Source organism: Pomacea canaliculata, linkage group LG13 (assembly GCF_003073045.1).
Source record: "Pomacea canaliculata isolate SZHN2017 linkage group LG13, ASM307304v1, whole genome shotgun sequence".
Classification (NCBI taxonomy): Eukaryota; Metazoa; Mollusca; class Gastropoda; order Architaenioglossa; family Ampullariidae; genus Pomacea; species Pomacea canaliculata.
The window spans coordinates 7,055,828-7,070,022 of NC_037602.1; the positions used below are offsets into that span (position 1 = coordinate 7,055,828).

General features: G+C 39.1%; 2 protein-coding genes across 2 annotated transcripts; both read right to left on the reverse strand.

The window, feature by feature from the left end:
- Positions 1 to 3: 3 nt before the first annotated feature.
- LOC112554386 (proprotein convertase subtilisin/kexin type 9-like) lies at positions 4 to 4,972 on the reverse strand. The gene is made up of 7 exons (XM_025222144.1): positions 4,901 to 4,972; positions 2,907 to 2,997; positions 2,426 to 2,554; positions 1,866 to 1,982; positions 1,567 to 1,750; positions 1,325 to 1,418; positions 4 to 72 (listed from the first exon to the last, which is right to left on the reverse strand). The coding sequence occupies exons 1-7, from the start codon at positions 4,970 to 4,972 to the stop codon at positions 4 to 6; spliced, it is 756 nt and encodes a 251-aa protein (XP_025077929.1).
- Positions 3,304 to 9,965, reverse strand: LOC112554387 (anti-sigma-I factor RsgI6-like). The gene is made up of 14 exons (XM_025222145.1): positions 9,864 to 9,965; positions 9,379 to 9,583; positions 8,857 to 9,006; positions 8,518 to 8,610; positions 8,053 to 8,209; positions 7,819 to 7,864; positions 7,518 to 7,673; positions 7,252 to 7,307; positions 6,743 to 6,880; positions 6,161 to 6,332; positions 5,342 to 5,452; positions 4,901 to 5,120; positions 4,097 to 4,313; positions 3,304 to 3,515 (listed from the first exon to the last, which is right to left on the reverse strand). Exons 3-12 carry the CDS (start codon positions 8,918 to 8,920, stop codon positions 5,046 to 5,048), a joined length of 1,068 nt encoding a protein of 355 aa, XP_025077930.1. The 5' UTR covers positions 8,921 to 9,006; positions 9,379 to 9,583; positions 9,864 to 9,965; the 3' UTR covers positions 3,304 to 3,515; positions 4,097 to 4,313; positions 4,901 to 5,045.
- Positions 9,966 to 14,195: the final 4,230 nt, after the last annotated feature.

Genomic DNA, 14,195 nt, shown 5'->3' on the forward strand with positions numbered 1-14,195 from the left:
GAGTCAGAAGTTGGCTCCATTGAGATGCATAATCATGAAACATAGGACAAAGCCCACTGCATTGACTGCGATCTAAGAAAGAGTATTGGTTACACTAAAGGTAATCTCAAAGATTTTTAACTCTGCACATGAAAACACGTGAAAAATATAACCAAAACCTCGTAGAAAAAAATATTGTCACGGCCCGGTGTTGTCATCGAGTATAATTCTGACTTAGCAATTACCTAATTCTGACAACTCTTGGTGTTCATAATTATCAAGAAATAACCCGCTTTTCCTCTGCTTTTATGGTGTCGTGAGGAAACTTTACTCCAGACGGCAGGCCATCAGAATCCAGATCCACTGAAATGCAGATAGTGTCATGTTTACTTCGCCGGAATATCAATGAATGGAGATACTGAACACAAGGGAGAGTAATGACAAGACATTATTTTGAACAACAGTGCTAGATTAGCTCCCTTTATTCGAGAGAGAGCATTGAGGACTCCACAATACTCTTTTCGGTGCTTGAAAAAAATTATTAAGGTTTTAGTATTTTTTTACCAGACTTCTCAATGAAAATACAAAGTTAACGTTTTTCAAGTCGTACGTACTGTTTTAAAATTAACACCAGCTTTATGAACAACTGTGAATCTACAGGGATACTGTAATGTATTAACTTCATTGTTCTTTGAATCGCACCCATATCCATACCCTTCAAAGAAAATTAAATTGATGAACTACGTGTTTTATTAGCTAACAAATTTTTATTACCTGTAAATACTTTTTACACGTAATCCTCTAAATATGTATCTCTCACTCAATTCCTTTCAATCTGAGAGTGCGAGACTTCACTCTAAACTTAATCCCCTCGTCGAATACATGAGCTATCAATCTTCTCAACATGTATATAAAAGAACATCAACAGTACAAGTTGTTTACAATGTTTACAATGTTTACAATGACGTAACGCGTGAAAGGTTTACTGGAATGAAGTGATAGATCGAAAGCTAGCATATCATCACTTTCTGGAAGAGCTGGCGAAAAAAAAAGTAAACCCGGGATAAAGAAATATAATCCGGTTATTATTAACATCCAAGTCTCTGAATAAACTCAGTCTCTAAGCAGTCCTTAACATGTGAGCACAAAAGTACAAACAATGTTTTTTGAAATTGACATTTATTTTCAAAGTTGCCGAAATTCAAAAAAGAGAAAACTGCAGTGCCCATATAAATAAAGTAGACTTCATGTTTCCACAGCATGTTGCTTTTGTTACACCAGACTTCAAATATTTCCATAATACGTTGTTGTAAAAGACCATTAAGCAATTCGGTATCACACTGACCATTTTGCAGCATGTCGCCGTGGCCGTGACCCCTGATGACCCCGTGTTCATACTGGCTCCCATAATGCCGCGCAGGACTCCTTTCCCGATGACACTGTCCAGACATGAAAACACACAAATCAGTCACAATTTTGTTTTGTACAAATTATAAACTTTTGGCAATAAATTAAGCACAAAAAGACCGTAAATAAATATTTTTTACACAAAAGAATCAAAACTAGTAACGAATGAATTCGTCTGACTCACGAACAATGCTGGCTCCACCACTCTTTCCGTTCGGAGCAAAGTAAGCACAAGAAACCATGACGTAGGAGGATGGGCACGTGACCTGCTGCTGGTCACCGCGCACAAGTCCTGTCTCTTGTGACGTCACGCGAATGCAGTTAAGACTTGGTCCAGAGCAGCAGGATGCAAAGACAACTGATCCTGAAAATTTTGACAGCATGTTAGCGTATTGTAGGCGGTTTTATCCTGTACAACTTTGACCAACAAGTTGTCACGTGACGTGAGAAGCTAGAGAAGCACCAGTGACGTCACTCACCGGAACGGGCAGCAGGGTCAGCCAGTGCAGGGTGACCGCTCTGAGCAACACAGCTGCTGGCGTTGACATCCTGGTACGTGCCATCCATGTCCGGGTAACGGCTATGGCTGGAACATCCTGTTGAAGACAAGTGACCTAGATTAGCAAAGTTTACTGGCAAATTACAAGTAACTACTTCGGAAATAACAGTAAAATTGATATTCTCCACCCTCCCATTTGCAATTGCGTCTTTAAATATCGATGGGCAGAAAAAATCAAGCCTATCAATGACGTCATGCTGGAGCAAGAATACACTTAGCACGTAATTGAGGCGGCAACCAATGGGATAGGTAAGAACGTGCGTTGCTTATGCAATAGGTAAATATAAAATTTCGCTTGATTTTGAGCGAAGTCCTAATTGTGGCAGTTCTCTCGGGGCAGTTTTTTTGTGTGTGTGTGACAGCAGAGCCCAAATAACTTCCCCTCACTGCCTTTAAAAAAAATAAAAACAAAAACAGCAACAAGAAGAATAAAATTCCTCATCGTTGTGTTTTTATTTTAAAATAAAAAGTAACTCGTACCAAAAGGCTGAGTGTTGCTGGGACAGGTGGCCTCCGCTTGCGCCCCTTCAAAGGGGAGAGACGGACCTGCCACCCGGTACTCGCATGTCAGACCCGACAGTCTGCAGCAGCGTGCTTGAGCCCTCACACCTGGATGCGACAAATCAGATGATGTAGACGATTCTGATGCATTCCATTAGAGAGGGTTGCCAAGTTTAAGCTAAAGATCAGGGACTATAGTTATGAAGCGAGGGTAAATCATTGCCTAGCTGCAACAATGGAACTCAAGAACAAAAATCTTGTTTCCAAAGTTGTTAAAGCAGTATCTGGTTATAAAGCGGTGGCAGAGGTGTTCTAGTGGTAAAGAAACATGAAGTAAAGAGACCTCAGGCAATGAAAATCACTTTATAACTTCTGAATCAAGAAGCTTTTCCTTTTCCTATTCTTTCCGCACGCAGACCATTCGGAGAGGATTTAAACTTGTGAACCATGTACCCACTACCTGCTGAAGAGTTCCCGCCATTGTACGCCTTGCACTGAAGGACACCATCCTTCATCTCAAGCTTCTCGCCCTGTCTTTTGTTCAGTTTTGCCTGGAATTAATCAAACACAAGAGTAAAAAAACAGAAAGCACGACTACGTAACTAGTATAACTAAAGAACTAAAACAACCAAAACCAATATATTGCAAAATGAATAAAGTCAAATAGAAATTTTAAAATTAAGTATTTGGAGCGATTAGACACAAGACAAAATCAACATAACAATTTATGGATTTAAAGAAAATGCCTACTTTCGCACAGTTATGGGAGAAATAGTCATCGATAATGACGCGGTTAACAAGAAAAGCGCTCGAAGACAAAGAGGTCAAAGAGGAAACGATGACACGAGAACTTACATTATGAAAGCTGTTACACCCGTCATAACCTCGTCCACCGGGCAGCTGACAGCGACCTCGTCGCCCTCATGTTCACCTGAAGATTCTGACGTCACGGTGTGACAGGTAAGCTGCTGGTTGTTGGCGACGGAAATTTGTTGTCCGAGACTCACCTGGCCGCGATGGCTGACGCACCTCGGAACATAGTCTCTCTCTTCCTCTACAGTGACTTGCACTGGGGCAGACGGTGATGGGAAGGTTTAAAAAGTCATGTATGGATTGCATAATAATATAGTCTATTGATGTAAGCACATGACAAAATCACCAAGTTAGAAAAAGTACAATAGCTGAAACTATCTCGAGCTTCTAATTTTTCAATTTTTAAAGATAAATTCGTTAAACAGCTTTTTAAAGTTCGAAAAAAGAATCCGCAATTTTTTTTCAAAACGGAAAGAATAAATTTGTGAATTTTGCGTTAATGGTGTGCTGAACCTTTCATTCTAAGTGTTTTCACTAGTTCTCGCATTGTACTGGATGTTTTTTCATATTAGTGTAAAGAAAAGTGTGGTTAAGAATAGATTTACAAATCTTGAAAATAATTTAAACGAATTGATGAAATGCTCATTAGGGATAGCCACGGATCATCTCATTTCTAGCTAGTTGTTGAATCCGTAGTTGAGTAAAATAGAAAACATAATATCCTGGAAAACAAATAAAGAAAAAAGAACAGCCATAAATTTAACGGCTTATTCAGTATGGCGTGATACCACGAGACCCATTACTTTAAAAGGATGGCAGTACTTAGTATATATTTACCTGTACTGTTCGTGATTCGAATGATGATTGCAGTGTCATTGTTACTCAAGACGAAACTTTCCTTTTGCACTGGCACGCCATTTCGTCTCACCACAACATCATAGTCACCTCGGAAACCGCGGAATTGGAAGGCGAGTCCTTCCCCCAGATTCCTTCTTAGGTTAGTCGTCCACTCCTTTTTCACCAGACAGATGTACCTTTGACCTGGCTCCAGAATCTGTTCAAAATATTGACTCCCTCACTGGTCAAGGCAACGGACAATCATGATGTCGAAATAATTTGTGCTCTAAAAACGAGAATATGCAAACTAATAATGTGAATGGGACACCAGCTTACAACTCCTGTACAAGGTATGAGCGAGTTCAAAAACATGTTTTACCATGTAGTTTCACCTACCCAGAATGCTTGAGCATCTATTGAAACGCAAGTAACGGCTAAAAAGCGGTATTCAGATACATGATAATAAGAAATAAACTAAACATTGCATATAAAATGGCGTCCTTCGTTGTTGTCTTTTTTTAATACTGGTAATGTCTTCTCTTTCTTTTTTTCTATTATTATTATTATGATTATGATGATGACGTTTATTGTTGTTATTATAGTCGTCGTCGTCGTTATTGTCGTCGTTGTTATTGATGTTATTATTATTATTATTATTATTATTATTATTATTCCTTGGGACCTTGAAAAAACTCATTCGCAGTTTCGTCCTTTTCGGAAATTCCAGCTATGGGTTCTGAAAGAGGAAGTTAGTTTGTCTGTTGGGTTAACTTTATCGGCCTGGTTCCCTATCCAAGCCCTCACCGTCAAATTAACCCCACGGACGAGATCTTTATTCTCTGATTCCCTTCTGTCCAGATCCCAGAAGCCCCACATGACCACCCCGCTCAGAGAGGGGTGAGCAAAGAAAGCGCGATAGGCGTCCTCCAGCCAATCAGCACGCTCCACGTCATTCCGGGGTGAGGACATCAAATTCTGTGATGAACAATTCCAACTGTGTCATGGCCAGGCGGTCAAGACGTCTCTGTGGGTCAAAGAAAATGATAAATGGGACAGTTGATCTTCAAACATGAACACTTTTATTTCATCTTCTAGTGAGACATCTCTCAACTCTTGCAAATGCATAAACTAGTTTTTATTATCATCTAGTAATGAATGGTAATTTGATTACACATAAGGTCTTTCTTTTCTTTTCCTATTTTTTTTTTCTTCATTGTTCAGAATATTTAATTGTTGTCGACATACCCATATCATAGTTGGGTCGGGTTTAATGTATGGCTTCGAATGTCCTTGTATTCCAAGTCCGTCGACAGGCACTCCCTCTGAGAGATATTGTTTCATCAGCTGAGTGAGCCCCTGCACAATGGAGCTCGATTAGCCCAAGGCCCATCGGGACAACACACATTGTATCAATGAACAATATGTCACCTGTAATCTATCATTTCAACTCAGATGCTTTCTCTCTCTTCTGATATAACTAAAGTCTGTGAAAATTCTTACGTTGTCAAGGTTACAGAAGTATTAGACCTGCAAATATAAGCTATTTATGGGAGTCAGTAAATATTCGAAGTGTATTTTACTTCCTGTTCACAGTAATATTTACAAGCTTCTGCCTCGTAGTAAAGGTAAAGACAGAGGTAGTCCTCTTGTGTTACTGGGGAATGAAGAGTTCAAAACCCCACTCTTCTCAGGACGAGCTTTTTTCAGAAAGGCATCTATTTCCTATTTTTCCATACTTCACAAACCTCAAGCCCCAAGTAGTAGCTAGTCTACTGGAGGAATTTTATTGCGTGAAATGGATATTGAACCCACCTTCATCAGGATTCTGAGTGCTTAACAGCTCAGATATTTGCTTCCCCGTAAACAGAAAATATTTCATATTATGATTATCCCAGTAATTTAGATGTATTATAGTTATCATAATAAAACAATATAGAAAATTACCCTGAATAAGTGTTTGCTAGTGTAAGTGCCTGGGGGATAGTAAATAAATAGGTACAAACAGGTCCTGAAATGGTTTCGAACCTACAGACGCTGTGTCTTCCCAAGACTAAGGTTTCTTACCTCAGTGGAAGCTCCACTCAGGACACCCATGACATCGTTGAAGTAGAGCTTTGTATTATTTACCAGCTGCTTCACTTGACGGAAGATATTTTTAGTCACTTCTGTGTCTTTTCGTGTCTCCTCGTAATACTGTCCGCGTATGTGTTCATTCTGTACATCCCAGTGGGCCAGCCTTGGGGAATATCACACATACACTGTCACATGATTACAAGGCAACTACAGTACACCTACTTGACAAAAATGCTAATGTCCGCCGGTGTCATACAAGGAATGGAAAGAATTGTATATTTCTACATTCCAACACGTACAGCCGTACTTCTCCGAGCTAGGACATCTGGCAGACTGCTCTGGATAGCTGCTGCCCTTTGGTCTCTTTTAAAGTTCAATGTAGGTCAAAGGTCTGTTTGTGGTGTGCGCATGCTCGAGTCCGATTTGTCTTAAGTCAGTCGAACTCTAAAGATAAATAAGCAATACTTTTCAAGAGAAATTCCTGAGAAAATCATATAAGACATGCTTCCACCGCTCAACGCGCCCATTGTCAATACAAAAACACAGGATGGACAAATAAAATCGTTCGCTTACTTGCCAAAGGTAATGTTGCACATGTACATCAGGTGTTTGTCCATTTCTTTCTGTAAGGACCGTGATCCTAGTTTTACAATGTTTTTGGGATTATTTTTTGCAAAGTCGAAGAAAATGCTGTGTCCACGGACCTTGAGCCTGTCTCGCAAAAAGAAATGCGGTAAAGATCATGTTATAGTAAAAATCTCTAAACTTCTTTCTTCTCCTCTCTCTTACTCTCTCCTTCTCTTTGTCTCTCTCTGAATATGTCTCTGTCACCAAATGTATTTAAAGTTTAACTGAGAGGGTTTTTTTCCCTTTCCTTAGTGCTGCCAACACTTATCTTAATATTTACAACTGCTAAACATCACCGATGATGATGATTGTCTTTTTCGACTTGACCGCCTCGCGGTCGTAAACAAACTAATATGTGCCGTGCCATCCAGCGTCTCAAAATCATTTACATTTCCAACTGATTTTCTTCTAACAACTTAGAAGCAATCAAATAAAAGGGTTCAGCAAAACCTAACCCATGAGAGTTGAGAACATCCGTTGCCTGGAGCGCGACACTGTAATCTGGACGGCGCTGCAACACAAAGTCCTACCACTTCAACTCTAGTCACGATGAACCCGATTAACAGTTGAGTTAAACTCTTGTGCATTTGAGTGTAACACTATTATATTAGGCATCGTACTTTCATGTCTTCATTAGAAGAGCTATTCATACAGCTAGCGACATGAAACCAGTTATTGCGAGGAAAGTAGTGTCTTCGTCTACACAATGTCTGGGACTGACCAAGGTTCCCTTGTCGAATTTCCACTTGTAGCTCTGCACTGTGGCCCAGTTGAACATGTGGTACACCAGCTGACTGTAGGCAGTAGCTGGAGTCGCGGTTATCAGTGTGTCCTTGATTAGGGAGCCAAATGCAAATTGATGTCTCTTGAGTTTGACCTGCACCAACGACCAAATCATCATCATCATCATCATCATCATCATCATCATCATCATCATCATCATCATCATCATCATTTTATTCCTAACCCTATTCCCTTCATCATATGAGAACAGCGAGAAGACTACAGTGAATGACGCTCACCTGAACATCGAAATCAGACTGTCGCACACCGGCGGGCAAGATAAAGCTGGAAGGGAAACAAAACATTTCGGGTAAATTATGGGCCAACTAGTTCACGTGACCACAGGGGACACAGCGCTATCTTAATTAACTTATTATTAGTAATTATTTAGTGGTGTATCTATATTTCAAAGACACGAACAGTGACTAGCTGGGGTTGTTCATAGGAGTGAAGGCAGCAATAAAGAATATTACCGCATGTTAGCGTTGGACTTCCGGTATTTGTCAATGTTGGCGTTGGCCTCTCCAAACCAGTTGACGTTCTCCGGCACCTCGTGAAGGGATACATTGTCCATCAGGTACTTGACACCAACATCCAGACCTCGTACTAACAGCCGAGCTGAGCTGAAATCTGTTTCAATATGAGACACGGAGACTTCCGGTTAATACTCGGAGTTTAATCAGCTGTTAATTTTTCAGTGAATGCTTAAGTCAAATGTTTATGGTTAGGGCCTGAGTTATTACTAAGTTGTTACTTCTGGTTATTAATTTCATCAGATGTCATCGCTTATGTATAAAAAATATTTTCCCATCCCACTAACTGGAATTATTGGAATTTTTGAAACTAACATTTCAATCATGCTCAGACTGAAATTATCTTCGCTCTTACAGGTAGCAGAAACTTCGCAGGTTGCAGAACTAAAGATAAAGTGATCTCACCTTTCATGGGTGCAGTGAAACTTCCATTGACGAAAATCCATCCCATGGATGAGTTACACAAACGATAAGCTGCCTGGTACACACCGTTCTCACCTTACACGTACAACAAAAGGTGGTTAGATGGTTCAAAAATAATTTCTTCGCTTTCGTTGTTTAAATTGTGTCTAGAAAGGACAACCACTGACAGGATACAGAATCAGTTGTGGACAAACCCATGTTAATATGCCTCAAGCACCGACAATAGTGATGTATATTGGCATTAATAATATTTTACAAAATAAGCCTTCTATATAGCATGTGATGAATTGTTACAGAATGTACAAAAAAATTAATTCGTACCTTTCGCAAACTCGAACTGTAAAAGCACCTCGAATTCTTTGCAACAATTTGCCTGCGATGTCATTGAGTAGTTTTACATGAAGCGCCACCTCGTATCGTGAACCTTTTGATAAGTTGACATCCTGGCTAGGGCATGCAGTTGATTTCACTCTGTGCCAGACAGATATCAGTGTTTTAGGGATGTCTTGGTAAGCATAGCATGTACAGTTCAAGTTGAAAAATCAAGCTTGGATGAGGATGGTATTCAAGAGGATGTTTGAACTTGCGTTTAAAGACCGTTTGGATCCGGCACGTGCCGACTGTATCACAATAAATTATGCATAAAAATCTTATTTTAAATATCGTTCAGTGAAGATTTTAAACGACTTTAGACCTTTAGATAGTTCATTTTTTACATTAATTTTAATTCAGTGTCTGTTATCTTAAACTTGATCTAACTGCAGTTTTAAGCGTATTCAAGAAAGTTCAAGTTTTTAAACTCCTTTAAAAAAGAAGCAAAGGTAAATGCAGCTCAACTGTTACCTTTTAGAGACCTTCAGAGCGTAGTCACCATGCACTGCATCTCCGGTGACACGGCGCATGCGCACGTTTTTACCTTTCCATGCGTCTGCCAGGTCAGTCTCGAAGCTGGGGTTTCTGAGAAGGTTCCCGAAAACGTGAGACTGTGTGCAAGCCAGCACAGCCAGCACCAACAGAATGGCTTTAGTAGGCATCCGACAAAGAAAAGCTGTAACATTTCATTAAGACGAGATGATTTTCATAGCATGCTTTTGAAAAAAATGTTTCCTTTAATTGAATATCTCAGTTGTCAAAAAGCTAAGTACCATTCCACCTGGTTTTCATCCAAGGCAAAGAGATCCGAGTATCAAAATCGTTCCTGATCTCAAATTTAACCTCGAACACCAAGTCCTCTGATCACTTTAATTTGAGGTTCTCTCTCTCTCTGCTGTTAATTTGTCGAACACATTAAGACCTACCATAAGAAGAAGCTAAAATAGAAAGCTTACCTTTACGAGGGTTAGAGACAGGTGAAAAAGATTTGTCCTAGCTCAAAACAAGTTTGTGTTGTGAGCTTCCACAAAGAAATGCTCGTCAATGGCACCTCACGGTGGACAAGTGAAGAGCACCGTTGGGATTTACTCAATTTATACTGAGTGAGCATTAGTAGTACTGGCAAATATTGATAGCAAAGCTACGGCATCTGTCATTATCTTAATTTAAAATCTTGACCGTTAAACACGCCGTATTACCATTAGCAGTTGTCACAGTCCAAATGAACAATTTTGCTGACGGAGACAAGGTTTTTTTTCAAACAAGCGGTCACCTATAGTTCACTAGGATGTCTGTAATACATTTTTTTTTGTCTTTATGAAGCACTTTTTGCTCTGTCTTTGGTTTGTGATACGACTCATGTACAAAATTTACTATCGCATTTAAAGATTCAGAAGTCAGAAAGTTCCGATCACACACACACACACACATGTGCAAACTAATACACTTACGCACATACACAGCACCCACGCACGCACATATAAAGGACAAGAGATAATCATTCCTTGTTTCATCTTTTATTTCATAACTGCCAGCCGAGAGGTATTGCTGTGTGTTGATGAAGACAACAAAAACTAATTGTAATGTCCAGGTACATTTCTTCTTTTTCAGGGGAAGAAAACTGTCAAGGATCTGAAGACCCGGATGGTGACCTCAACACTACATGGGGTCAAAGCTGTTTGCTTCACATCCTTAGCATTGAAGATCGTGGAGATTACGATCACACGTCAGTAAATGACATTTAATTTCAAAGCAATAAAAAATTCCCCCATTACACCATCACTGTTACAACTCTCTTATGATGACATGAGAAGGACAACTGATCATTGAAATTGCACACCACTACAGCTAGGCAGTAATAAAACTCACATAAATGTCATCAGTTACTCATCCACACTCTTAACTTCTCTGACACGCATGAACACATCCGCCCACCTTCCCACACACAAACACCATTGAAGGACGCAACAAGTAAATCACATAATCTTTAATTTAGTTCAGTTCTGACAGAAAGTACTTCAGCCAGCGGGCCATTTGTTCCTGAAAATTGGTGGGCAATGAGGTGTGATATGAGTAAGAAAAGAGTAAAACAGGAAAAAAACGATGGAGGAACATGGGAGGATGGAGGAAGGGTCTCAAAAGTAGGTGCCTACGCTAGCAGCTGTATGCTCACCAGCCAAAATATTTGCTTCTCTCAATAATGCTCATTAAATTATACATAAAAAGCAGCCAGCACGTTGTTTACTCTGACTACTGTTCAGCGACAATATGTTTTATAACTTTAAAATGAATTCATTTATTCATTACTTTACAGGTGGATCCTAAACAGAACTTGGTCCGCAGTTCTTTAAACTATTATAAAAATTTAATTATATTTTATAAGAAATTTATATTTGTGTTAAAGAATAGACGAATAATACATACATATGTATTTATGAGTAACTAAACTTTTGAAAAGTGTTATTCGCATTTCCCTAACTACTCGTGTCGTCTGTCATTTTTCGGCGGTAGGTCACCATCTATTTTAATGCTGAAAGTATACTAGTTAATGCATTTTTAATAACTGTTAAGAAAAGACAGTTTTTATTATTGGGTTGTGTTTTGCTTAATTTTATTAAAAAGAAATGTATGGAGACTGCCTCTAAGCTTTTCGAAGTTTTTGGTTCCAAGCGAGTTCCCCTCTTAGAAGTCTTTAATAACATTTGCGATTGACTATGTTGCTGATAATAAGCAAAACTTTAATTTCAGAAGCTCTTTGCGAGAAAAGAAAATGACAGAGAGAAAATTTTCAGAAGCATTGATACGGAGCGAAAGAAGAGGTAGAGAAGATGGTAGGACACAGCTGGTGTGTGGGTCACAACAGTAGGCGGTCATATCGACCAACACCTAAGTGGACTGCATAACAATGTTTACACACACTTAAGTACTCTTAAGTCTTACCACATCACATTTTTTCCATTTTCTGCCGATCTTGCGTTGCATTTGGATGAGTAACGGTGAATAGTAGGTTTCAGAAGACACCTGCGACTGACAGGCACTAACGTGAGTGGATAATGTGTCCTCTTAAGTAATGGGTCACGTGTTTTAAACAAGACAATAATCAAGTTTGGAAAACGTTTGTCATTGAAGGTATACGAAGTTTCGCTTGTTGTCCACACAGAAACGATATAATAACCTCTTTCCAAAAAGTAAACCGATATCAAAGACTTCTATCTAGCAAGCAGAAAAGAATTATTTTGCTTTTTACTTTGTTGTTTTTTTTAAGTAGTTAACTGATACATTTAAATATAATTCTCTTCCTTTTACTGCCCCATCAAGAATTTACTGTCACCTGCATTGCTTCATCTCACAGGGGATTGTTTTTAAACAGGTGATTCCTGGTGTTATCAGGAAATGAAAACTTCTCTGATGAAACAACGCAGATAAGCATCAACTTCTGTGACCAATGAATGAGGCTGGAGATGATGATGATGATGATGATGATAATGATAATAATAATAAATAAATAAATTATATACTAACCACCCTAGCATGCATCATCTGCTTATGAGTAAATCTTGTCGTGAAAAGGTCTTGTGGGATACAGCTTTAATGACTAGATAAAGATTAATGAAATTTGATAATTTCTTGGTGAATATCCACTTTCTGTTCTCGAAATACACGTTTGCAGGTATATAAACATCACCACCCACAGAAAGACATGAAACATATGACGTCACGTTTGTACATGCACACGCTCTCCCAAGGGCTGTATCTTCGACAACGTAAGTGCACATGTAAGTCCTGATGCCTGTGGTTTTATTTAACTTTTCCCGTGCATGGTAATGTTTAGGTTTATCTCGAGAACGGAAGCTTGGTTGGGTACTGCTCAAGGTATGAGGAAGTAGTAAATAATATCACGCACCGAGCTTTGCGCAATTAATAAAAATTTCACCCAACTAGACCTTTAAAGAGGACACGCCAAGGCGGATTTCAAGGCTTTTCCACTGTCCTTTATTGGGATGTGTGTCATCCTGAAGGCTCGTAAACGCTGGTACAGTGACGCTTTGTAGCTCATAAATATTCATGACGCCTTTATGTCCGAAACTTTTTTTTCAGGAGAGCAGCTTACTCTTTCACCAACACCTTCTGCAAAATACAAGCATAGAAAAAAAATCGCAATTACACACGTGAGAATTAAAAAAAATAGTTTTGCATTCACAGGAATAAAGGATATGACGTTGGCCATGCCCACCTGTTAACAAACTTTGTGGAGTTCTGCACCATGATCAAGCCATGAGGCAACATATGAATTGAACAGCTATAAGAAAACAGAATGTTAAATATAATTCATAGGGTTTGTGAATTATCATTGTGACTCAGGTCCAAGGCAGGAGAAAACATGGCTTTCCATGAAGTTTTACATTAATGGTATTAAAAAATGAAAAGAGACCATGCAGCAAGGCTGAGTGTGGAGTAAGGTGAGGGATGTATTGAAAAATAAATACCATTATCATGTCTGTTGATAACTGACCATTGGCAGCAAACAGCTTGGACCTAGTGTCCGTTTGTCATGACAAGCAGCCAGCTTCGCGACACACAACATTTTCTTTGACTGGTCTCATATCTTTTACCAAACACAGCTTTTTGAATGCTTCCTTTCTGCGGTTTTTGTGAAGACAAAAATGGATGTAAAGAAAGTAGAACATTAAAGAAACGCTTTCTTGACGCGCTGGAATAATGTATGCATAATGATGTCCCTTTGGCTATCACAGACATAAAAATGATAAACGACAATATAATGTAACCAAGATATAAAATGTTACATTACAAAAGAAACATAGGTTTTTCTGGACATCTATCTCCTTGGAAAATTAAATAAATATCCATTTTAATGTGGTATTGTGTATACACGTCTCTGCAACAGTCTGCCTGCGACAGAGGGAAGCCCTGGTGGACATAAACAGGACCAAAAACAGACATCGGCCGGCTGGATGGTAATTCTTCCCCTAATTAAAAACCGCCAACCCTATCCCCCCGGGACAGTTCGTGACTATAATATAAAATATGACAGAGCAGACCCGCGTTGCTTTGGGTTAGTATGAATGCACTTTGTCTTCACAAAATTTATTCCAGGTTTATTTCTAGGTTATCTCAACCTTATGATGAACTTATTCTAAAACACTGCTGTGGTCTAGTGATTTGAGAAACATGGGGATGTGAGTGATATGATGGAGTCTTTGTGTGACACAGATATAGGATGTTTATGTTGTTAAACACAGACTATTAGATTAGTTCGAGCGTGTAAT

What these genes read in the sequence shown, in the direction of transcription:
- LOC112554386 (XM_025222144.1), bottom strand. Translation starts at nt 4,972, where the DNA reads ATGTGGGGCTTCTGGGATCTGGACAGAAGGGAATCAGAGAATAAAGAT. An exon ending in TCCGTGGGGTTAATTTGACG is followed by an intron (nt 2,998 to 4,900) that starts GTGAGGGCTTGG and finishes GATTAATTCCAG; the next exon opens with GCAAAACTGAACAAAAGACA. An exon ending in CGGCGACATGCTGCAAAATG is followed by an intron (nt 73 to 1,324) that starts GTCAGTGTGATA and finishes ACTCTTTCTTAG; the next exon opens with ATCGCAGTCAATGCAGTGGG.
- LOC112554387 (XM_025222145.1), bottom strand. Translation starts at nt 8,920, where the DNA reads ATGACATCGCAGGCAAATTGTTGCAAAGAATTCGAGGTGCTTTTACAG. An exon ending in TGCAACATTACCTTTGGCAA is followed by an intron (nt 6,333 to 6,742) that starts GTAAGCGAACGA and finishes ATATTCCCCAAG; the next exon opens with GCTGGCCCACTGGGATGTAC. An exon ending in TGAGTGGAGCTTCCACTGAG is followed by an intron (nt 5,453 to 6,160) that starts GTAAGAAACCTT and finishes TCCATTGTGCAG; the next exon opens with GGGCTCACTCAGCTGATGAA.